Source organism: Trichosurus vulpecula, chromosome 9 (assembly GCF_011100635.1).
Source record: "Trichosurus vulpecula isolate mTriVul1 chromosome 9, mTriVul1.pri, whole genome shotgun sequence".
NCBI classification, from domain to species: Eukaryota; Metazoa; Chordata; class Mammalia; order Diprotodontia; family Phalangeridae; genus Trichosurus; species Trichosurus vulpecula.
The window spans coordinates 101,336,785-101,356,839 of record NC_050581.1 but is presented as its reverse complement, the minus strand read 5'-3'; the positions used below and the strand labels follow the sequence as shown (position 1 = coordinate 101,356,839).

The 20,055-nt window shown below is 36.7% G+C and overlaps 1 protein-coding gene across 3 annotated transcripts in view; it reads right to left on the bottom strand.

The window, feature by feature from the left end:
• The window catches only part of FSD1L (fibronectin type III and SPRY domain containing 1 like), a 90,465-nt gene that overhangs the window by 29,481 nt on the left and 40,929 nt on the right, over positions 1 to 20,055 (bottom strand). For all 3 annotated transcript variants that reach the window (XM_036738065.1, XM_036738066.1, XM_036738067.1), the window contains exons 6-8: positions 13,296 to 13,417; positions 6,817 to 7,026; positions 1,394 to 1,492 (exon numbers count right to left, since the gene is read on the bottom strand). In XM_036738065.1, coding sequence (XP_036593960.1) covers positions 1,394 to 1,492; positions 6,817 to 7,026; positions 13,296 to 13,417 — 431 coding nt within the window. The remainder of the gene's footprint in view (positions 1 to 1,393; positions 1,493 to 6,816; positions 7,027 to 13,295; positions 13,418 to 20,055) is intronic.

Below are 20,055 nucleotides of genomic sequence, written 5' to 3'. Positions count from 1 at the left end.
GATGTGAGGTAAGAACAGAAACATTGACAATTCCTTTGCTGCATAGTCACAAGATCATAGAATGAAAGCTAGAAGGGCCTTTAGAAGTAAGCTAGTCTAATTCCCTAATTTTATAGACTGAACAAGCATCAGAGAAATAAACTTGGTCAAGGTCCAAAAGGTAGTTAGTAAATGGAAAAACAGAATGGATCCAAAGTCTTCTGCCTCCACATCTATCACTACTCACAGAACTAAGCTGTCCCCCCCCCACTCCATCCCTTATTTCTTTCCCTGAGCCAAGTCTAAAACACTAAATCTAGTGTTTGCCTAACCAAGGAATACAGTAAGAATACACAGGACACTCCTTGTGGCCCCAACTATGTCTATCTCCCTTTTATCTTTGTCCTGTATCCCCTCCACTGAATATGTTGAGAATAATTTAAGAAGTTCTTCAGCAAACCTCATATACAGAGGATGTTTATAAAAGGGTGGGTATTTGGTCTAGTTCAGGTTGGGATTTCCTACTTGGCTACTTCCATCACTAGTAATTCTAATGATGTGGACTGACCGCAGGATGTCTGTTGTACCAAGATCTGTAGGAGATGAGGTTGGTTCTGTTCAATGGGGGCAAGGGTGTAATTTCAGGCAGGGTCAGAAAAGCTGACACATTAATAAATGAAACCACAAGTGGGAACAGAACAAAATCTCTCCAAAATCCTTAGGACTTAAGGGAGACTTTTTTTTAAGAATGATTTATCAACACCAACAGAAAGGGCCTGAAGCCAGAAAAGCCCCATTAGCCATTGACTGACTTAATCCTAAATGACTTGGAGAAGACAATGCTAATAGCTTCAGGTACAGGAAACAACATATAGTTAAAGTTGCTGAATCTGGTTCTCTGTTGGCCACTGAATTATATAGGGTGAATAAAAAGAAGTAGGAAAGAAAAAATACAGGACAAAAGATCCCAAGGTAAAAAAAAAACTTAAAATGACAATTATAAAACTAGAAGACACTACATAGTCACTACATAACATGCTTGGAAACTGAAAAATCATTCTAGAATCTAGAAGGAAACTATGTAGAAAGGCATTTATGTCCCTCAAACCAACATATATAACAGCACTTTCATAATTCAATGAGAATCATTCTTCAGTGAAATGAGACTAAGGTGTCCACTGAGGATTATTCAATGTCTTTTCTGCCTCTTTCACACATCTCAATGAAGTCACCAAGAAAAAGGAAGCTATTTGCCCTGCATACAGTAAACTCTATTGCTAAGAGCTTATAGGAAAGATAAAATGGAGCCAAGCCTGACATATCCCCCAATTCAATCTTAACCTTCTGACACAAAAACTTAAATGACCATAGAGAGCCACAGAAATTTTGTTTCTTATGTAGCTATTCATTTTACCTTTGGTTTCCAATGTTATTGGATCAGAATACTCTCCTGCTACCGCCTTGTTGCAAGCTCGAACTCGAAAGTTCATATATTTTGAATCAAACTTTAAGCCTGAAAGAACATAAATGATCTTCATTCACAAAGGAAAATAAAACCATAAAATGTTACCATTAAGAACAACTTGTTTGGCCTTGTGAAGAGTATCTCACTCAGATTTTTTTTTTAAAAAAAAGGTAAATTATTTGTGTGGTTTTTCAGTTAAAGAAATATAGCATTTTTAAATCAACAAATACAGTTCTTTTGCCGTTTAGATAATGAGATGGTTAGATAATGAGACCTCTAAAAAAGGTCAAAAGCATCCTACCTCCTCTCTGTCTCCAATTCAATCATAGTGTCAAAGATGTCATTATTGATTAACTTAATTCTCTTCAAAAGAAATGAGAAGCCTAAAGGTGTTTTCTATTTGTTGGGGTAGTAGTACTGTCATTTAATATAAAAAAGCAAATGACACTTTGGTAAACCTGGCAGTTTTATATAGTTTTCCATGTTCCATTCAAGTCAGAATTAGTTTGTCTTACCATTTTTATTTGTCCTACTGTGCTTTCATGTTATACTTTGCATTACAATTTTATTTATCTCCATTTTCCCCATATGCTTCTAAGCGTTCTGACCACCAGAATTATGCCACTGAACATTTTAGTCAATCAGTGCTTCCCAGTCAGTGACCATTAACACTGAGTGAAGAAATAACTAGAGATTTCTTAACAATGATATTATCATTAAGATTTTCAGATGAAAACCACTCAAAATTAGTATTTTTAAGATACCAAAGAGGAATAAGGTACTATGAATATAGTACTACACTAAATAGAGATAGTATTAAGTTAATCTTTAAAATGCCATCATATTAGTTATTTTTAACAATCAATGAAACAGGAAGGAAACAAGCATTTATTAAGTGCCTACTATGTGCCAGGCACTGTGCTGAGTGCTTCACACAAATATTGTCTCATTTGATCCTAACAATAAGTCTGGGAGGCAAATGCTATTACTATTCCCATTTCAGAGTTGAGGAAACTAAGGTAGACAGAAGTGACTTGCCCAGGATTACATAGCTAGTAAGTGTTTAAAGTGGAATAAAAACTCAGGTCTTTCTGACTACAGGTCCAGTGGTCTATCCAGTGTGCCACTTAGCTGCCTTGTAAGTACTATGTATATTTGGAGAAAAATGACATATTTATCTGTCCATAGAAAAACAAGGTAAAATTCAGATAAAGTGAAGTGCCTGGAAGGCAAAGGAGGAGAGCTTCTTAGATTCCTTGCCTTCCTAAACCAACCATTATATCATACTCTCTCCTGCAACTCCATGTTCACCAACTGCCTCACCTGAGCATAACACCATGTAGACACCTCCCTTCCAACTTTACTTTACAACTTTCTAGCTACACATTGCTACCTGCAGAAGATTCTACCCAGAGGCCAAACCCCTAGGAATGATTATCTACCTAAATTCATTCCTCAATGATTAACAAACTCCCACCTTATAATACCCTCCCTATCCCAGAGATTCTGAACCCCCAGTTGTCACTGCTCAAACCTCCTTCCCCATCCTCCACTGACCACTTCCTAATTTCCCTTCCCCTCAAACCAATCCCTCCCCCACAACATACTACTGTGCTCTTTGAAATGCCTACTTCACAGGTAACAAACTTGCTTTCACCTTAAATCTTTTCTTTTCCCACTCCTTCCATCATCTTTCGATGACTGAAACCTGGCTTTTTCCTGCTGACACAGCATCCCTGCCCACTTTTTCCAGCACTGGTTGAACTTTCACTTTACCCCTAACTCTGGTCAAGATAGGGGACCTGATATAGTCCTTGCTCTTCAAAGTCAATTCCAGGCTCTCCCTTTACTACTATCACTAAATCAGGGGTGGGGAATCTGTGGCCTCAAGGCCACATGTGGCCCTCTAGGTCCTTAAGTGTGGTCCTCTGACTGAATCCAATCATATTGTGAAGTTTTTAGATTCAGTCAAAGGGTCACAACTTGAAGATCCACAGGGCCACATGTGGTCTTGAGGCTGCAGGCTCTCTACCCCTGAAGTCTCAAACTCTTCCTCCTCAGAGGTTCATTTAATCTATATTTACCATCTAATCAAGAATCCTGAAGTGTTATCAACATAACTCCAGGACACTCTTTTTTTCCCTCAGTGAGTGCTGTGCCTGGCTCAATCTTCCCTCCTCAATTCCTGTCCTTCTACTAAAGGACTTTACCATACATACTGATAACTCCCACAAATACAGTAACCTCCCAGTTCCTCACCTTACTCATTTAACCCTACTTTGACCTACTCCTCCACCCTACCTCAGCTACACGTGCAGATCCTCTGCCCATAAGCGTTGCACTGGTTTTTCATCTTGACTGAAACATCCAATTCCTCCACTCCTCAGTTGCTTCGTAGGCCATCACTCCTGTGCTATCTACACATTCTTCCTCTCCTCACACTGACCCTTGGTTAACAAGTTCAACTCTACTCTGCCCTCATCTCTCTAGTTCCTAGCCTGCTCATCCTATCACAGAACTTGCCCTCTAAAGCCTGTCTTACATCACTCCCAACTTCTGCTCCCTTCACTCTTACTCACGAGCTCCTGAACAAAGGTGGAAAAAATCATGAAACTATGCTAACTGGTTTCAGTACGTTATATAATCTCTTAATGGACCATCACTATACTTGGGCTTGTAACACCTATAATTACTCCCTAACTGATTCACTATCCCATTTATCACCATAGCACCTTTTCCAAATCTTTCCATCCCTCTTCAAACCTTCCATAGCTCCCCTCCCTCACCCTTCTCATTTGAGAACCTTACTTCATATTTCACTAAAAAACATTAGATCATGTTTCTCCTCCTTTGAGGTTCATTCAATCCATATTTTCCATTCAAAAAGGAATCTGGTACCTTTTTACATTGCAAGTTTGGTGCACCCTTTCATCCCCTCTACCACCATGTCCTCCTTCATCCTGCCTCAGATGAAGAGGTAGCCCCTCTCCTCATTAAGGTAAACACCTCTGGATCAGAATACTCTTTTGCCACAGTCTTGTTGCAAGCTCAAACTCAATTTCACATATTTTGAATCAAACTTTAAGCCTGAAAGAACATGAACGATCTTCATTCATAAACAAAAAATAAACACATAAAATATGCTAAACTTTAAAACATTAAACTTCTTTGGACTTGTAAAGAACATCTCACCCAGGGATTGCATCCCATTTTATCTTCTCCAGCAGACTGCCTCCTTTACCATCCCTATTCTCTCACTTACCTTTTTAATCTCTCCTTGTCTACTGGAGGCTTCTCTACTGCCTACAAATATTCCCACATCTCCTGCATCCTGAAAAAACCATAATTTTGAAATATAATCAACAGAGACAAGAAACTAGCATTAAGGAGGCTCACACTACTGTTTCCTCTGTTATTGGCCTACATTCCTGGAGAAAGCTTTTTATATCACGTGCCTCTACTGCTTTCTTTTCACTCTTAACTCTCTGAATTCTGGTTTCCAACCTCATCATTCAACTGAGACTGCTCTCTCAAAAGTCACCAAAGATTTCTTAAATGACAAATCTAATAGCCTTTCACAATCCTCATCATCCTTGAACTCTCTACAGGCTCTGCCACTGTCAATCACCATCATCTCCTGGATACTCTCTTCTCTAGGTTTTTGTGACACTGTTCTCTCCTACTTTTTCTCCTATGCACCAAACCACTCCTCAGTCTCCTTTGTTGAATCTTCATTCAAGTCATGCATACAAACTGTAGGTGCCCCCCAAGGCTCTTTTTTTAGCCCTCTTCTCTTCTTCTATAGTATTTTGTTTAATGATCTCATCAAATCCCATCACAGGCTAAGTTGTAACCTCTATGCTGGTGATTCTCAGGTCAACTAATCAACTCTAACCTCACCCTTAACCTCTAGTCTCTCATTTCCAATTGCCCAACAAACATTTCAAACTGAACAACCCACGGCTATCTTAAACAAAACATGTCAAAACTGAACTCAATCTTTCTCCCCAAATCCTCCTCTATTCCTAACTTCCTTCTTACTGTTGAGGGCACCAACATCCTCTCAGTCACCCAGGCTCTCAACCTAGGTGTCCTACTACTCACTCCTCCTCCTTTCCCCTAGCCCATAGTAATTTTTTGCTAAGTCCTGTTGTGAAGTCTACCTTCACAACACCTGTGGTATGCATCCCTTCTCTCTTCCGGCACTACCACAACCCTGGTGTAGGTCCTCATACCTTCATGTCTAGACTACTGAAATAATTCTGCTGTTTGGTCTCCCTGTCTCAAGTCTCTCCCCATTCCAGTCCATCCTCAACCTTCCACCTTACTCTCCTTCACTATGATCTGGGGACACTAACTTCTCTATTGTTCCTCAAACAAGACACTATCCCCCAAATACATGTATTTTTCCAAGCTATCTCTCATGCCGGGAATACTCTCCCTTCTCATCTCTATCTCCAGGCTTTCCTGAAGTCTCAGCTAAAATTTCACCCTGTATAAGAAACCTTTCCTGATCCCCCTTAATGCTTAATCCTTCTCCCTGTTGATTATCTCCAGTTTATCTTGTATATAGATTGCTTGAACATAGATATTTGCATGTTGTTTCCCCTCCCTGCATTAGACTGTGCATTCCATGCAAGCAGGGACTATTTTTTGCCTTTCTTTATATCCCCAGTGCTTAGCACAATCCCTGCCACACAGTATGTGTTTAATAAATGCTTATTTACTTGAATGTATACTCAGAATTCACAAAAAACTGATACAAACCTCTAAAGACAATATCTAATATCTATGAGATAAATGGTCAAAGTATATGGATATATGGATGGATAGATAGATAGACAGACAGATATAGATAATCTATATTTTTAGGAAACACAAATAGCATACAGGCATCTGAAAATTTGTTCAACCTCAATAACTAAAGAAATGCAAATTAAACAGCAGTTGAGTAAAAATTAATTAAACATAATTAAATTGTCTGAAATGTTAGAAAAAAAAAGAACACATATATATACACTGTTGGTGTCTATGGGAGTTGATAAAATCCTTCTAGAGAGCAATCTGCCAAGAAGCCAAAAGAATCATGAAGGTAATTATATCCTTTGATCTACTAATCTTACTATTGGGAATATATCTCGAGAAATTAATAAGATTCATAAATATATGTATCAGTAAAAAAAATGTACCTTTTGTTATAAAGGAGAATATGCAATAAAAAAGGATAAAAATTAAAAACTTCAGAAACACATTGATAATGAATATTTTAAAACTAGGATTTATGTAGGATTCTTAAACATAAGTCTTTCCTTTATAGCAACTCATTATAAGTCAGAGATTTCCATGAACTGATGAGAATGTATAGTCTTTACCAGAGAGTGTATATTCAGTGCCTTTAATGTAATCTATTAATTCCCAGCATCTCTCATCCTTTACACGTGGAAGTCCATCAAAATTCGTTTTCCTATATTCTAGTATAAAATGATCAATCTTATTATCTTCTTCTGGCATCCTCCAAGCAACTGTTACACAATTGTCAGCTACCAGACACTCTACTGGATCTATCTCTGGAGCTTTGGGAACTACAAGAAAAGAAATAAAAAGCAATTAGAATTCTAATTAAATATTTATATTTGTCATTCAAACATTTATATTTTCATTCTGCTTTTGAATTATATGAGCAACTCCAGTTAAGACAAGTGACTATCCTGATTCTTGACATTCTGTTTTAAAAAAAAGATTTTTTGAACTGAGTCATTAAAAACACAAAATGTTTTATATAAAACTTAATTTTTAAAAACAATCCAATTCCTTCATATTAAAGAAATGAACAAGTTCAAAGAAATGAAAAATTATGAGTCCTAATACGAAAATAAGAAGGAAATGAAAGAAACAATTCAATATCAACATTTAAGAGCAGTTACTAATCTTTTATTTTCAAGAGCCATCTACTGTATTTTAAGCAGTATTTTAACCTCACTATAAATAGATGTCACGTTTATATTAAAGGTTAAGTGAAAAAATGGGTTTGTCAGACAGATATACCTCTAGCCTATGCTTAGTACAGTACAATAGCATAATCAAGTACAAATAAAGATCAAGATGTGAATATTCAGATCAAAAATGCGAGAAGGATGTAAAATAATATGTAATAGATATCAAAACAAAAAGCTAAAATAACTTCATTGGTACAAATTTTCCAACAGATCATGACAATGAAAAAAGCATTTGGTTCAGGTTTCAATATTACTCCTTTGTATTTAAAAAGATAAGATAAAAAGTTCCAGAATCAACCTATTTTGTGTTTCTAATCATTCTATAAACATTTGCAGTAACAAGTTACAAAATTTTTTGTCACTATGGTTAATTCTAGCAGAGGCTTCATCCTGTGTCACAAATCCCTACAAAAAGGTTAAACATTGCAGAATGGTCTCAATTCAATTTCCTAAAATGAGATTAATCTTCATCTCTTACTTCAATACATATTTGCCACTTTTTGATGGAAAATATAATCAGAGGGGAAGCTAGGTGGCACACTGAGTGGAGCACCAGCCCTCGAGTCAAGAGGACCTGAGTTCAAATCCAACCTCAGACGCTTGACACACTTACTATCTGTGTGACTTTGGGCAAATCACTTAACCCCAATTGCTCTGCCTTCCCTCCTTCAAAAAAAGAAAATATAATCAGAGATTACACCTTCAACAAGAACAATAAAACCTTACCTTGTGGTAAGATAAAACTTTTAACAGCATATGAACTATAACAGCATCTCTTCAAATATCATAGAAGAAGCAGTGAATGAGCTAGAAGATCCCCAAAAGGCATGAGAATATTGATCATCATTTGGAAGCAAAATTTCAGCAAGGGAAGGCCCAAGAAGTCATAAGATGTGTACAATTGGGAAGGGAAGTAATTTCAATGAAACTAGGAGCCAAGAGGTTGGGGTCATGTACCATATGGCTTTAAAAGCTAAACACAGGACTACATATTTTATCCTAGAGACAATAAGAAATCACAGAAGTGTCATATGGTTAAATGTGTGCTTAAGGAAAATCACTTTTGCAGGACTGTTGAGGACGGGCTAAAGGAGGGAGAGATCTGTGGCAGGTAACCAATTAGAAATTCATTTCAATAACTTCAAGATTAGGATTTGCATTAAGGTGGCAGCTATGTAAGAAGAGAAAAGGAGTCAGAAGCAAAAGATGTTGTGAATGTAGAAAAAGCAAGCTTTGACAACTAAAGGGATATGTGTTGTGTGAGACAGCAAAGGGTAAAGGATAATATTAAGACTATGAACCTCAAGCCACTGGGAGTACGGTCATGCATTTAACAGAAATAAGGAAGTATGGAACAAGGGAGGGTTTAATGGAAAAGACAACGAGTTCAGCTTTAGACTCGCTGAGTTTAACTTTGGAACAGTCAATTTGCAATGTTCCTAGGCAATGGATGTTGCAGGACTGAAGCTCAGGGGAAAGACTGGGACTGGATGTACATATCTGAAAGCCATCTGAATAGAAAGTAGTTAAACTCATGAAAGCTGATGAGGTTACTAAGAGAGTAACAACCACAGTTATTAGGTATTTGGATAAAAAGCCAGCAAAGGTTACTGAGGAGTGATCAAAGAGGTAAAAGGAGAACCAGGAGAGAGCAGAAGTAGCATCATGAAGGCCAAGAGAAGAGCAAGTCTCCAGAAGAAGCTGGTCAAATATAACAAGTTGTCAAATGTAACAGATAAATGGAGAAAGATTAGCACTGAGATAAGACTCAGTTTTGTAAATTAGGAGGTCACTGGTAACTCTGGAGAGAGTGATTTCTGAGGTCACACACCAAATTGCAAAAGGTTAAATAATAGTGAGTGAAAGGAGAGAAAGTGAACTTAAGTGTAGACAACTTTTTCAAGGACTTTGGCTCAGAAAGGGTGGAGAGTTGAGGATAATAGAACGAGGGAGATGCCACATTTGAAGGTAATAAGAAAGGAACCAGTTGACAGGGAGAGGTTGAAGATTTAAGTGTTGGAGAGAATGAGTGAGGATATAAAATATGCTGGAGAAGACAAGGAGGAATGGGATGAAGTACATGGGTAGAAGGGTGAACGACAAAGAGAAGCACCATTTCTTTGTCAGAAATTTGGAAAAGGAGGAAAGAATGAGAGATGATTCTGAGGGGGGTTTAAGATGAAGAGAATGGAAAAGGAAGGAGCTCAGGTTCAATGGCCTCAGTTTTTTCAATAAAGTATGAAGCAGGGTCCTCAGTTAAGATGGAGAAATGTGAAAGGTTTGAGGAGGGATGAGGTTTGGAATAACTTCTGTGAAGTGTGAGATTAAAGATCAATTGGGGGGCATCTAGGTGGTGCAGTGGATAGAGCCACTAGCCCTGGATTCAGGAGTACCCTAGGTGAAATACAGCCTCAGACACTTACTAGCTATGTGACCCTGGGCAAGTCACTTACACTTGATTGTTTCTCCCCCTTCCCTCAAAACAAGATCAATTAGAAAGGAATAAAATTATTTGCTTGTTTCTGTGGGCCTGAGAAAGTACTGAGGGATGAAGGGAATGGAAATCTTCATGAGGTTTAAGAAATAAGTGTAGAAGGGATGAGACATAAAGAGAAATGGAGTGATAGGAGGGGTCAGAGAGGGGAATATCAACTTTTAATCAGGGAAGTCAAACATTTACAATGTCAAGATCTATTACTATCACTATGGCTGAAATGGGGTAAAGATGTAGATTATTTTTTATTTCTTCCATATGCTTCATATGTTAAACAATATATATTAGATGTTTGATTGGATGGCATATACTAGGAATGCTAGGGAAAGATGAATACTAGCTAAAGTACAAAATATGTGATCGGCAATATACATATATGGAACTACATATTATATAAGTACATATATGCATATATACGTATTGGATTATGTGGTATATAAATATTACAAGGCAAACAAATCTACCATGATGGACAGTAATTAATTTATGATTATTGCCTTTGTCTTCCCCAAAAGACTACAAGCTCCTTAACCATTTGAGCTGAAACGATGCTTTATGCTCTTTCACATCATTCATTGGCACAAGCACATTATAGGCACTCATATAAATTAGTGAACTGACTGAATTATATGGTTTATATTAGCAAACTAAAAAGTTTAGATACAAGTTACTAAAATCTTAAGTTGTTTAAATCTGCTCATTTGCTTATTCAGCACCTGGCACGCAAGCACTTTACACATAGCAGTTTTTCATTAAGTTGGCTGAATTGAACTTTATAATTAAAAGAGTAACACAAATTAGCACAGAACCAATTCAAATTTTTCAGAACTCGTAGAATTTTGGTAGCTTAATGATTTTTTGAAAAACACTCAATTAATGTGGTACTTATTTTACATGTCACCTTAAGTCCCTCCTCACTTCTGTCTTAGAGAGAATCTTTCACTTCTTTCAAGACTCAGTTCAAGCACCAGCTTCTAAATAAAGCCTTTCCTGATCATCCCCAAATGCAGTGTCCATCTTCCATAAGTAACTTTTACTATTTTTTATTTTTATTCCATATATATATATATATACACATACATATATATATATATATATGTATATATATATATATACACACACACATATTTGTTCTGCATATGATTATACAGAAAGTCCCAAAAGTCTTGGTGCGATTTTAAATGATTAAAATTTACAAAGCCAAGTAACTCTTAGGGGCCATAATCCAATCAAGTTCAGTTTCAGTTGAGCCTGACTCTTCATGAACCATTTTGGAGTTTTCTTGGCACAGATACTAGAGAGGTCTGCCATTTCCTTCTCCAGCTCATTTTACAGATAAGGAAACTCAGACAAACAGGGTTAAGTGACTTGCCCAGAGTCACACAACTAGTAAGTGTCTGAGGCCAGATCTGAACTCAGGAAGATGAGACGTCTTGACTCCAGGCCTGGCACTCTATTCACTGTGCCACCTAGCTGTGCCAATCCAATCAAGCGAGCTATCCATTACCAGTGCTTACAGCTACAAAAGTTTCAAACTGCACTAGGACTCCAGGGACACCCTGTATATGTACATTTTGTCTCCCCAGATAGAATGCAAGCTCCTTGAAAGAACTGCTTCTGTTTTTGTATCCCCAGCACCTAGACTAGTGTTTTGCACACAGTAGATGCTTAATGAATGCTTACTTATTGATTGATTCAATCATAATAATTACTAATTTTCTATTACTACTACTATTACTACTTCTATTATTAATAGTTAATATCCAGATAGCCCTTAAATACTTACAAAATAGTCATCTCACTTAATCCTTTTAACTCTAAGGAAAGCAAGCACTACTGGTATTACTGTTTCCATTTTGCAGCTCATAAAACTTAAAGCTGAAAGGTACATTAGAAGTAATCTATTCCATATTCCTTACTTTACAAATGAGAAAACTGAGGCTCAGGAAGTTCAGTGATTTGTACCAGGCCCCACCATAGCTAGAGTCAAAATTCAAAACAAAGTTTGACTCTAAATCTACACAAGGTCTTTCATAGTATCCAAAGCAATAATCTAAGTGCCTTAAAACAAAAACAGCTATGCAGCATCAGGCTCAGCAGCTACGGCAGACCTACACAAACACAACTTTATTTGACCAACCACTCTAGCTAGATTTTAAAAGTTTTTTCAAGCTAATACGCATTGCCTTAGTAATAACATCTCACTTCAAATTTTTGTAAATTTTAAAAAAATAACCAAAGCTAAATTATTTAACTCTAAACTTACTACATATTTCCTGAACCATCATCCATTAAACATTTTTTTAAAATGTATCATTTGTATCCATTTTGTCCCAACTTTTTTAATGGTTCTATCTATCAGAATAAGCACAAACTATTATTTTAATAGGTAAATTAGTCTAAAAAATAATGCATACAATAGCAGAACGGACTATTTAATGAAAAATTTTACCCTACCTTTGCCATTTAAAATTAACACTCCCCTGAATGGCTGTACAAATTGTACAGGATTGTGATAAAATATTTTTGTGCTATAAGAAATGATGAACAGCATGCTCTCAGAAAAACCTGGACTTACATGAACTGATGCAAAGTGAAATAAGTACAACCAGAACATTGTATACAGGAACAGCAATACTGTATGATGATCAACTGTGAAAGACTTAGCTATTCTCAGCAATACAATGATCTAAGACAATTCATTATGATGAAAAAGACTGAAGCATACTTTTTCTTTACTTTATTTTTCTTGTTGTTTTCTTGTCCATGTTTTCTTTCACAACATGACTAACATGGAAATATTATCTTGCATGGCTGCACATGTATAACCTACATCAAATTGCTTGCCTTCTCAGTGAGGGGGGAGAGAAAGGAGAGAGGGAGAAAATATGGAACCCAAAAGTTTAAAAAACAAAAGTTTAAAATTGTTTTTACATGTATTGGGGAAAAAAGAAAATATTAAATTTTTTAAAAATTAACACTCTATTAAAAGTGGTACAGTGGATAGAGTGCCAAGCCTAGAGTCAGGAAGACTCATCGTCTTCAATTCAGACATGGTCTTGGACATTCACTAGCTATGTAACCCTGAGCAAGTCACTCAACTCTGTCTGCCTCAGTTCCTCATCTGTAAAATGTGCTGGAGAAGGAAATGGCAGACCACTCCAATATCTTTGCCAGGAAAGTCCCAAGTGGGGTTACAATGAGTCAGACACAACTTAAACGACTAAACAACAACAAAAATATTATACTGTTAATTTTGTTCATACACTTACAGATAAATGAAAGCAATCAGATACTACAGAAAAACTTAAGGGGAGAAAATCTATTTAATTTAAGAACACCACATTAATTTTACACTTACCTGGCAGAAACTTCAAAGTCTGGAGCATTTGTCTTTCCTGAGAAAAATCCACCATTAGGTGAGTCATGTTATCACTGACCTTTGGTTTCAAAGAAAGGCGAAAAGCTGAAGCCATTGTGACTCTATATCAAACACAAAAGTGACATGGTTAAAAAGGAGGAAAAAGCATGGGAGATTATCAAGTTAATTCATAAAATGAATAAGTGCAGAAATGTTTAATAATTTCAGGAGATGGTACTAAAAATAAATGTCAATGTCCAATTATAAAAAGCTTTGGGGTTATTTCTAAAATTATACTGAAAATTATAAAATGTTCTTTAATGTGAAGATAAATTAAAATTTGTCATTGGATTTGGTGACCCTCATTCAATACATATATATTTATGAGTGTGTATATATGTATATATGTATTTAACCAAAAAAATCAACACATAATTGCATAAACTTACAGACATTTGTATTCTTAGAATTAATCACTATCTGCCACTTACATGTAAAATCTTACCAAAATCTCACAATGCCAGTCTAAGTTCTTTTCCTGAATGCCAAAAATTATAACCAAATAATTCCTGGTATTCATACTTTGCTCTTTAATATCAGTTCACATGAAAATGTATCCTCAAAAGAGAAGATACATAGTTTGGTAAATGGGAATAAGAGGATCGAGGTAAAAGAGTTAAATGATCAACAACCATAATAGTATTGTGTTGCTTTGTAATTAGGGTACGACTCTTGCATTTTTAAGATTGTTTTAAAATTAAAATATTAAAATACTGACATCATTTGAGAAAATAAGGGCTAGTAAACTCGAGACTTTCATAAAGACAAAGAATATGAGATAGAAGGGACCTTAGTGGCCATCCAGTCCCACCCCCATCTAAAAGAAATCCACTATAACATACCTAACATGGTGGTCCTCCTGTCTCTGGTTTGAAGACCTCCAGGGAGAAGGAACAACCAGTATAATCTACTTTTTAACAGGTCCAATAGTTAGGAAGTTTTTCCTGACAAATTAAAATTTCCCTCTTTGCAACATCCACCTACTGTTGCTCCTCATTCTGCCTTACAGGGCTAAACTGAAGTTTAATTCCTCTTCCACATAACAGCCCTTCAAATACTTGAAATTCAGCTATCATGTCCCCTTCCTCCCCTGCCAGTCTTCTCTTTCCCAACCTGAACATCCTCAGTTCCCTTAACCAATAGTCATATGACATGAACTCAGGCCCTTCAACATCCTGGTTGCCCTCTTCTGGACACTGTCCAACTTAGCCATATTGTTCTAAAATCATGGAGCCCAGAACAAAACACTGTATTCTAGATGTGGTCTGACTGATAGAGCATCTTAAATTTACAAATTGCTTATACAGGTGCATTTAAAAGGCTTACTTACCAATTGTTATCAAAATGGGATTTAGATAGGAATCTAATTTCTATGCATTTGCTTTTTAATTGATAGGTCATAATAAAGCAGCCCCACCTCTGACACATACCAACACTCCTGGCTATGTGAATCTGAGCAAGTCTCTTAAACTCTAAGTGCCTCCAGCAACTCTATAACGCTATATAAATTGCAGTACAGAGAATAATCTTCATTGGTAAAAGGAATTCCCTCACCTAGACCCCTCTACAGGAATGAAATCACACAATCTGGACAAAAATAAAATAAAAATAATGCACTGCTTATTTTCATTTGCAATTAGTGTTTTGCCTAAAAAAAACAACAATACTTTCTAAACGTTACATTTTCCCCTAAAATTCTAATTTTTCCAAGCATAATAAATTGCCACAAGCACGGTAATCTGTTTATCAGGCTGAACTCAGGGAAAGCTAACCCTTTCAACCAAGCATGAATAAGAGATGCACCTAGAACACAGAGTGAAGGAGATACCCACTTAACTAACCAGAGAATCAGAATCAAACCTTGTAATCAAGAGATATCTCAACCAGACTGCCCTTACATTATTTAATTTCAGGTCTAGGGAAAAGGTGTTTTAACAGAACAATCTGCATACCAAGGCACAAGAAGAAGACTGTTAGATTCAAATTCAATCTCAGGTTCCTGACAGGCACCATTTCAATAGACTGGAATTCTAGTACCTAGCACTCATATGGGGTCAAGTTATAGACAATTTCTTGTCTATCTTCTTTTTTTTCAAGCAGTTTTGACACCTGAAAAAGTTATGTGCAAAGCAGTCAAAGTAAATCCTTGCTGAACAAATGAAGACTATTAAATAATTAAGTTCCCATCTAACTTAACACAAACTACATAGGAATTTTAGTTCAAAATGCTGAGGTACAATGAAATGTTTTTAAAATATTCATGCATTTTAAAAAGCAATAAACCTTACATATAAATTCACATTTACCAATCTGTGACACCTAGGAAGTAGTTAATTTTAGTGTTTTTAAAAATCTTTTTTTTTAACAGCCAAAGAAATACAAAGTTTATCAAAGATTCACCATATAGGGTAGAGTTCCAAGAATCTCATCATTTGTGATGCTCATTCTGACAAGCGGGCCAGATTCAATCTACTGAGCTTGACTGAATCTGAGCCTAGAAATCATTTTTTAAAAGGCACACTGGAAAGAATTACCAAAACCTTAAAACAAAACTGTATCATTCAATATACATACCTTGTAAAAAAAGGCAAAAACTATGTACAGGCCTATAAAATACATATATACTTATGTAAAATATATGTGCAACATATATTTTATATAGATAAATTACATATAATGTATATATTTTTTTCAAAACTTGAACTTCTTGACTACACTGAACAAGTTGAATACATTTGGACAATTATGCCTTAATGACTACATCATGCCTTAATGCCACACAGTAGTATTTTAGCCTGCATATTTCAATTGTGGCTTAGTTTAATAATGGTTTTAATTATATTAAAATCTTACACTTTAATTATGGCTTGATTCATTATGAAGAAAGACAGCCTGATGTAATGAAAAGAGTACTGGATTTAAAATCTAGAATCCCACCCAAGACACTTTCACATGTAACCATGGGCAAGCCACTTGACTTCTCAGAGCCTTAGTTTCCTTATCTGTAAGGTAGAAATAATATTCTAATATTTACCTATTTGAGTTGTTGTGAGGCTTAAGAGGAGAATATATGTAAAGTACTTTGTTTTTTGTATTTAAATGTCTACTATTATTAATATGCCTCTCTTGGTTTATTTATAATGCTTTAAAATGAATGTGAAGATCATTGAATAAGAGACTTAGAGTTGGAAAGGACCTTAGAGATCAGTTAGTCCAACTCCCTCATTTTACAGATGAGAAAATTTAAGACCCAGAGAGATTAAGTGACTTGCCTACAGTCACACAAGAAGTGGCAGAGACGTGATTTAGTGGATGATCATAGATCTACACCTCTAAAGGACCATTAACACCTACTAGTCCAAATACATTTTACGGTTGAAGAAAGTGAGGGAGAGGAAGGTTAACTGACTTAGGATTTGAACCCAGATCCTCTGACTCCATCTATATCTATACACACATTTTAAAATATATTTACATTTGATAGATACGTAGATAAATAGATTAGATTAGATTAGATACATTAAAAATCCAGTGCTCATTCCACTACACAACAGCTACTTTCCTTCCAAATAGCTTTCCATACCCCCCAAAACAGAATTATAAATATAAATGCTGCTTTAAATTTGTCAGATTACCTCTCACATCAACTTGTAACCTTCTTTGCAGTGATTCATTTCTCTAGTGATCTCCCCAACTCTACTTCCCTAAACCTCAAACTCTACTATGCATTCAAGATTAAGGCAAATATTCAAGGCCTGTATAACATGCAGCCCACCAAAGGATTTCAGGCAGCCCTCAAAAAATGTAGAGGATGTAAAAAAAATTAAGATGTTACAAGTGCTTTGTCCATGCCCCACTTAACCTGCCTTCCACTAGTCACTATAGTGCCTGTCATGTAATTTGGTGGGTAGGTTGCCACTGTACACTCTCTTCTGTTTGTCATGTGACCCATAGTAACCAACCATCATCAGTCTGTCTCTAGTCTGAGAGAAGTGATTTCATGATAAAAAAAAATTTTAAGTAATAAGTGTAATTTATATTAATTGAAATTTCCCCCTTTTAATATGGTTTATTTGCAAAATGGTTTAATTATTAATGATGCCTTTACTTGGAAAGTGAGCCACTAAAAACCTATTTGTAGCCCAAAGAAGTTTAGCCTATTTTAATTTTGGCCCTACCTACTGCCAAGTTGTACAGCTCTGCTCTAAGGCCCAGCCACTGCACTCTCACCCCTGTGCATGATTGCCTAACTGCATCTTTATAATAAAGTACGAAACAGTAGCTCAGTGCCCTGGAGAAAAGAATCTTCTGGCACTAAAAGCAGTTGAACTTTCTACCTAATTGTCCACCTATCCTCAGCAGCTCTGCTTGGTTTAGACTCCTGGAACATCATGCCCCACACAGGATAAGCAGATCACCTGAAATCTCATCATCATACTAAGTTTTGGATACTCAACAGCTTCTCAACTCTCTCATCCTCCTCTCTCCCTCTGATTGGCAGGCTAGACAGTAGAGAATAAACTCTTTCCTGAGCTTTCCTTTAAAGAAGGCCGGGATCAAACTTGCCACCTAACTCTCCACTTTCCATTAGTAGTTCTGCTTGGTTTAACTCCATAGAACATCATGACCTCATGCCAGGTACTCCATGTTTCACCCCTCATTTCCAGCTTCTTTTCAGATATCGTCTTCCTCAAATTAGACTGTAAGCTACTTGAGTGCAGGAAGCTTTCTTTTTCTTATTTATATCGCCAGCTCTTGGCATAGTACCTAGCACATAGTAGGCACTTAACAAATGATTACTGAACTGAACTGAATTTACCTTTATTAATGGTAAGAAGTATATCTTGTACTCCCTTGCTTGTTGCACCCTAAGTTGCTGTTTACCTTGTCTACCCAGGGTCTCAGCTAAAACAGAAATACATGGCAATGACCCTTAAATAAAACTGTCTCCTTTAAGAAAACATACACTTATTATTAGTAATAACCATAATTTTTAGTAGATATAGTAAAAGTACCTATGTTATTCTCATATCTTCCCCTTATCCTATGTACCCCATATGTCATTATAAACACTGGAGTATTCATTCATCATCTGTTGCCTCTCATCTCATTTATCTCTACTCATTTCTCCGTCCAGACACCTTAAACATTCTTCCATAAAACGTACCTCTGCCATCATATAAGTGTGAGATCATGACTCACATCTCTTCCCCTGGGAGAAATAACGTCTTTTACTTTCCCTGTGTGTTTAGGATATTTTGGTATTGTAAAAATGTTAACAAGAGAAATCTAGAAAAACCAATCTGATGTTTTCTGAAGGAAGGCATCTTGGAAATAAAACAAAGAAACTAAGGGTAGGAGCTAGTGACCTGAAGAAGTCTGATCAACTCCCAGAATCTATCAGTCATCCCTACTGTGCAAATGAGCTAAGAACTGAAAACAGCCCATCGGGCAACAACAAAACAGAAAGTTGACAGATGGTCAACTTTCAAATGGGAAAATAAAGGGAATCAGATTGTTTGTTTTTTTCTGGAGTTGATAGTGTTGTTTGTCCTTCATTCTCAAAGAGGACCCAATGACATAAGGAAGGTGATATCTTGACTTGCAAGTTTATTGGATTTAAGTGAGGCAGGGCTGTGCAAAGTCACCAGCCTCACTCTCTCCTCTGGAGCCATCTGGGTTACCAGTAGCAAGATAAAGATCAGGACTACTGGCAATGGCCCTGGATGCAGTAGAAGACCTTAGCCTTTTGAAGCTAAGGTCTTTTCTAGGTCTCAGTTTGCCTGAGGCAACGCCCATACAGTGATTAAGGTTAGGTAAGAAATAAGGCAAAAAATGGCCTCTTTTACCAGTCAAAAAAATCAATCTGGGAGGGGAAGACCTTCAGGGTTTCTGGTCAAAACAGAAACAACTGCTATTTCACTTACTCTGAGCCATTAAAACCCAAGTGAGGCTTGGGCTGGGACCTACTGTTGCCCAATCAGTGAGAGCCACAGTGATATGGGTTTAAGCTATGGTCAAGTAGCTCTATTTGAATCCCAGTGGGCTTTATCAAAGCCTGGGTTTCCAATGTTGTATTTCAAGAAATCATAAATGAAACTACTTGAGGCAAAAGAGTTAACTGTCCCAGTTTTTTTTAATGACAGAATAAACAGGAAAGAGAAAAAAGAAATCTAGCCCATAATCCCCAAGATATCTCCTGAGGTTTAAGTGATGAAAATTTATATTCCTTTGGGCAGAGCACCCACAGGTAAGGGTATGATTTCCTATATGAACAGAGGGAGAGGAGGGAGGGGAGAGAGAAAAGGGTGAGGAAGGAAGGAAGGAAAAAGGGAAGGAAGGAAAAAGAGAGAGTTGATACACTACACAAGTGTAAGGGGAAACTGGTACTCTCCATCACATTACCCAGCCAACAGGAACTGGAATCTAAGCTAGGCTTAGTTCTTCAAAGAGTTATGCTAGTAGTAAATACACTACAAGCAAACTTAACAGGGCAGAGAGAAATGGATCATGTGAGAAGACTCCCAAAGGACTAGAGACATAGATGTCTAGTGAAAGCATGAAAGTTGTAGACTTTTTTCAACAACTGAGGGCAAAGGTAAATGTAGGAGGTTAACAGTCTAAGCACAGCATTTGTGAGGGGTGGGAGACAGGCCACAGCTATGAGAGAGAGGAGGGGAAGAGGCAGGGGACAGAAGAA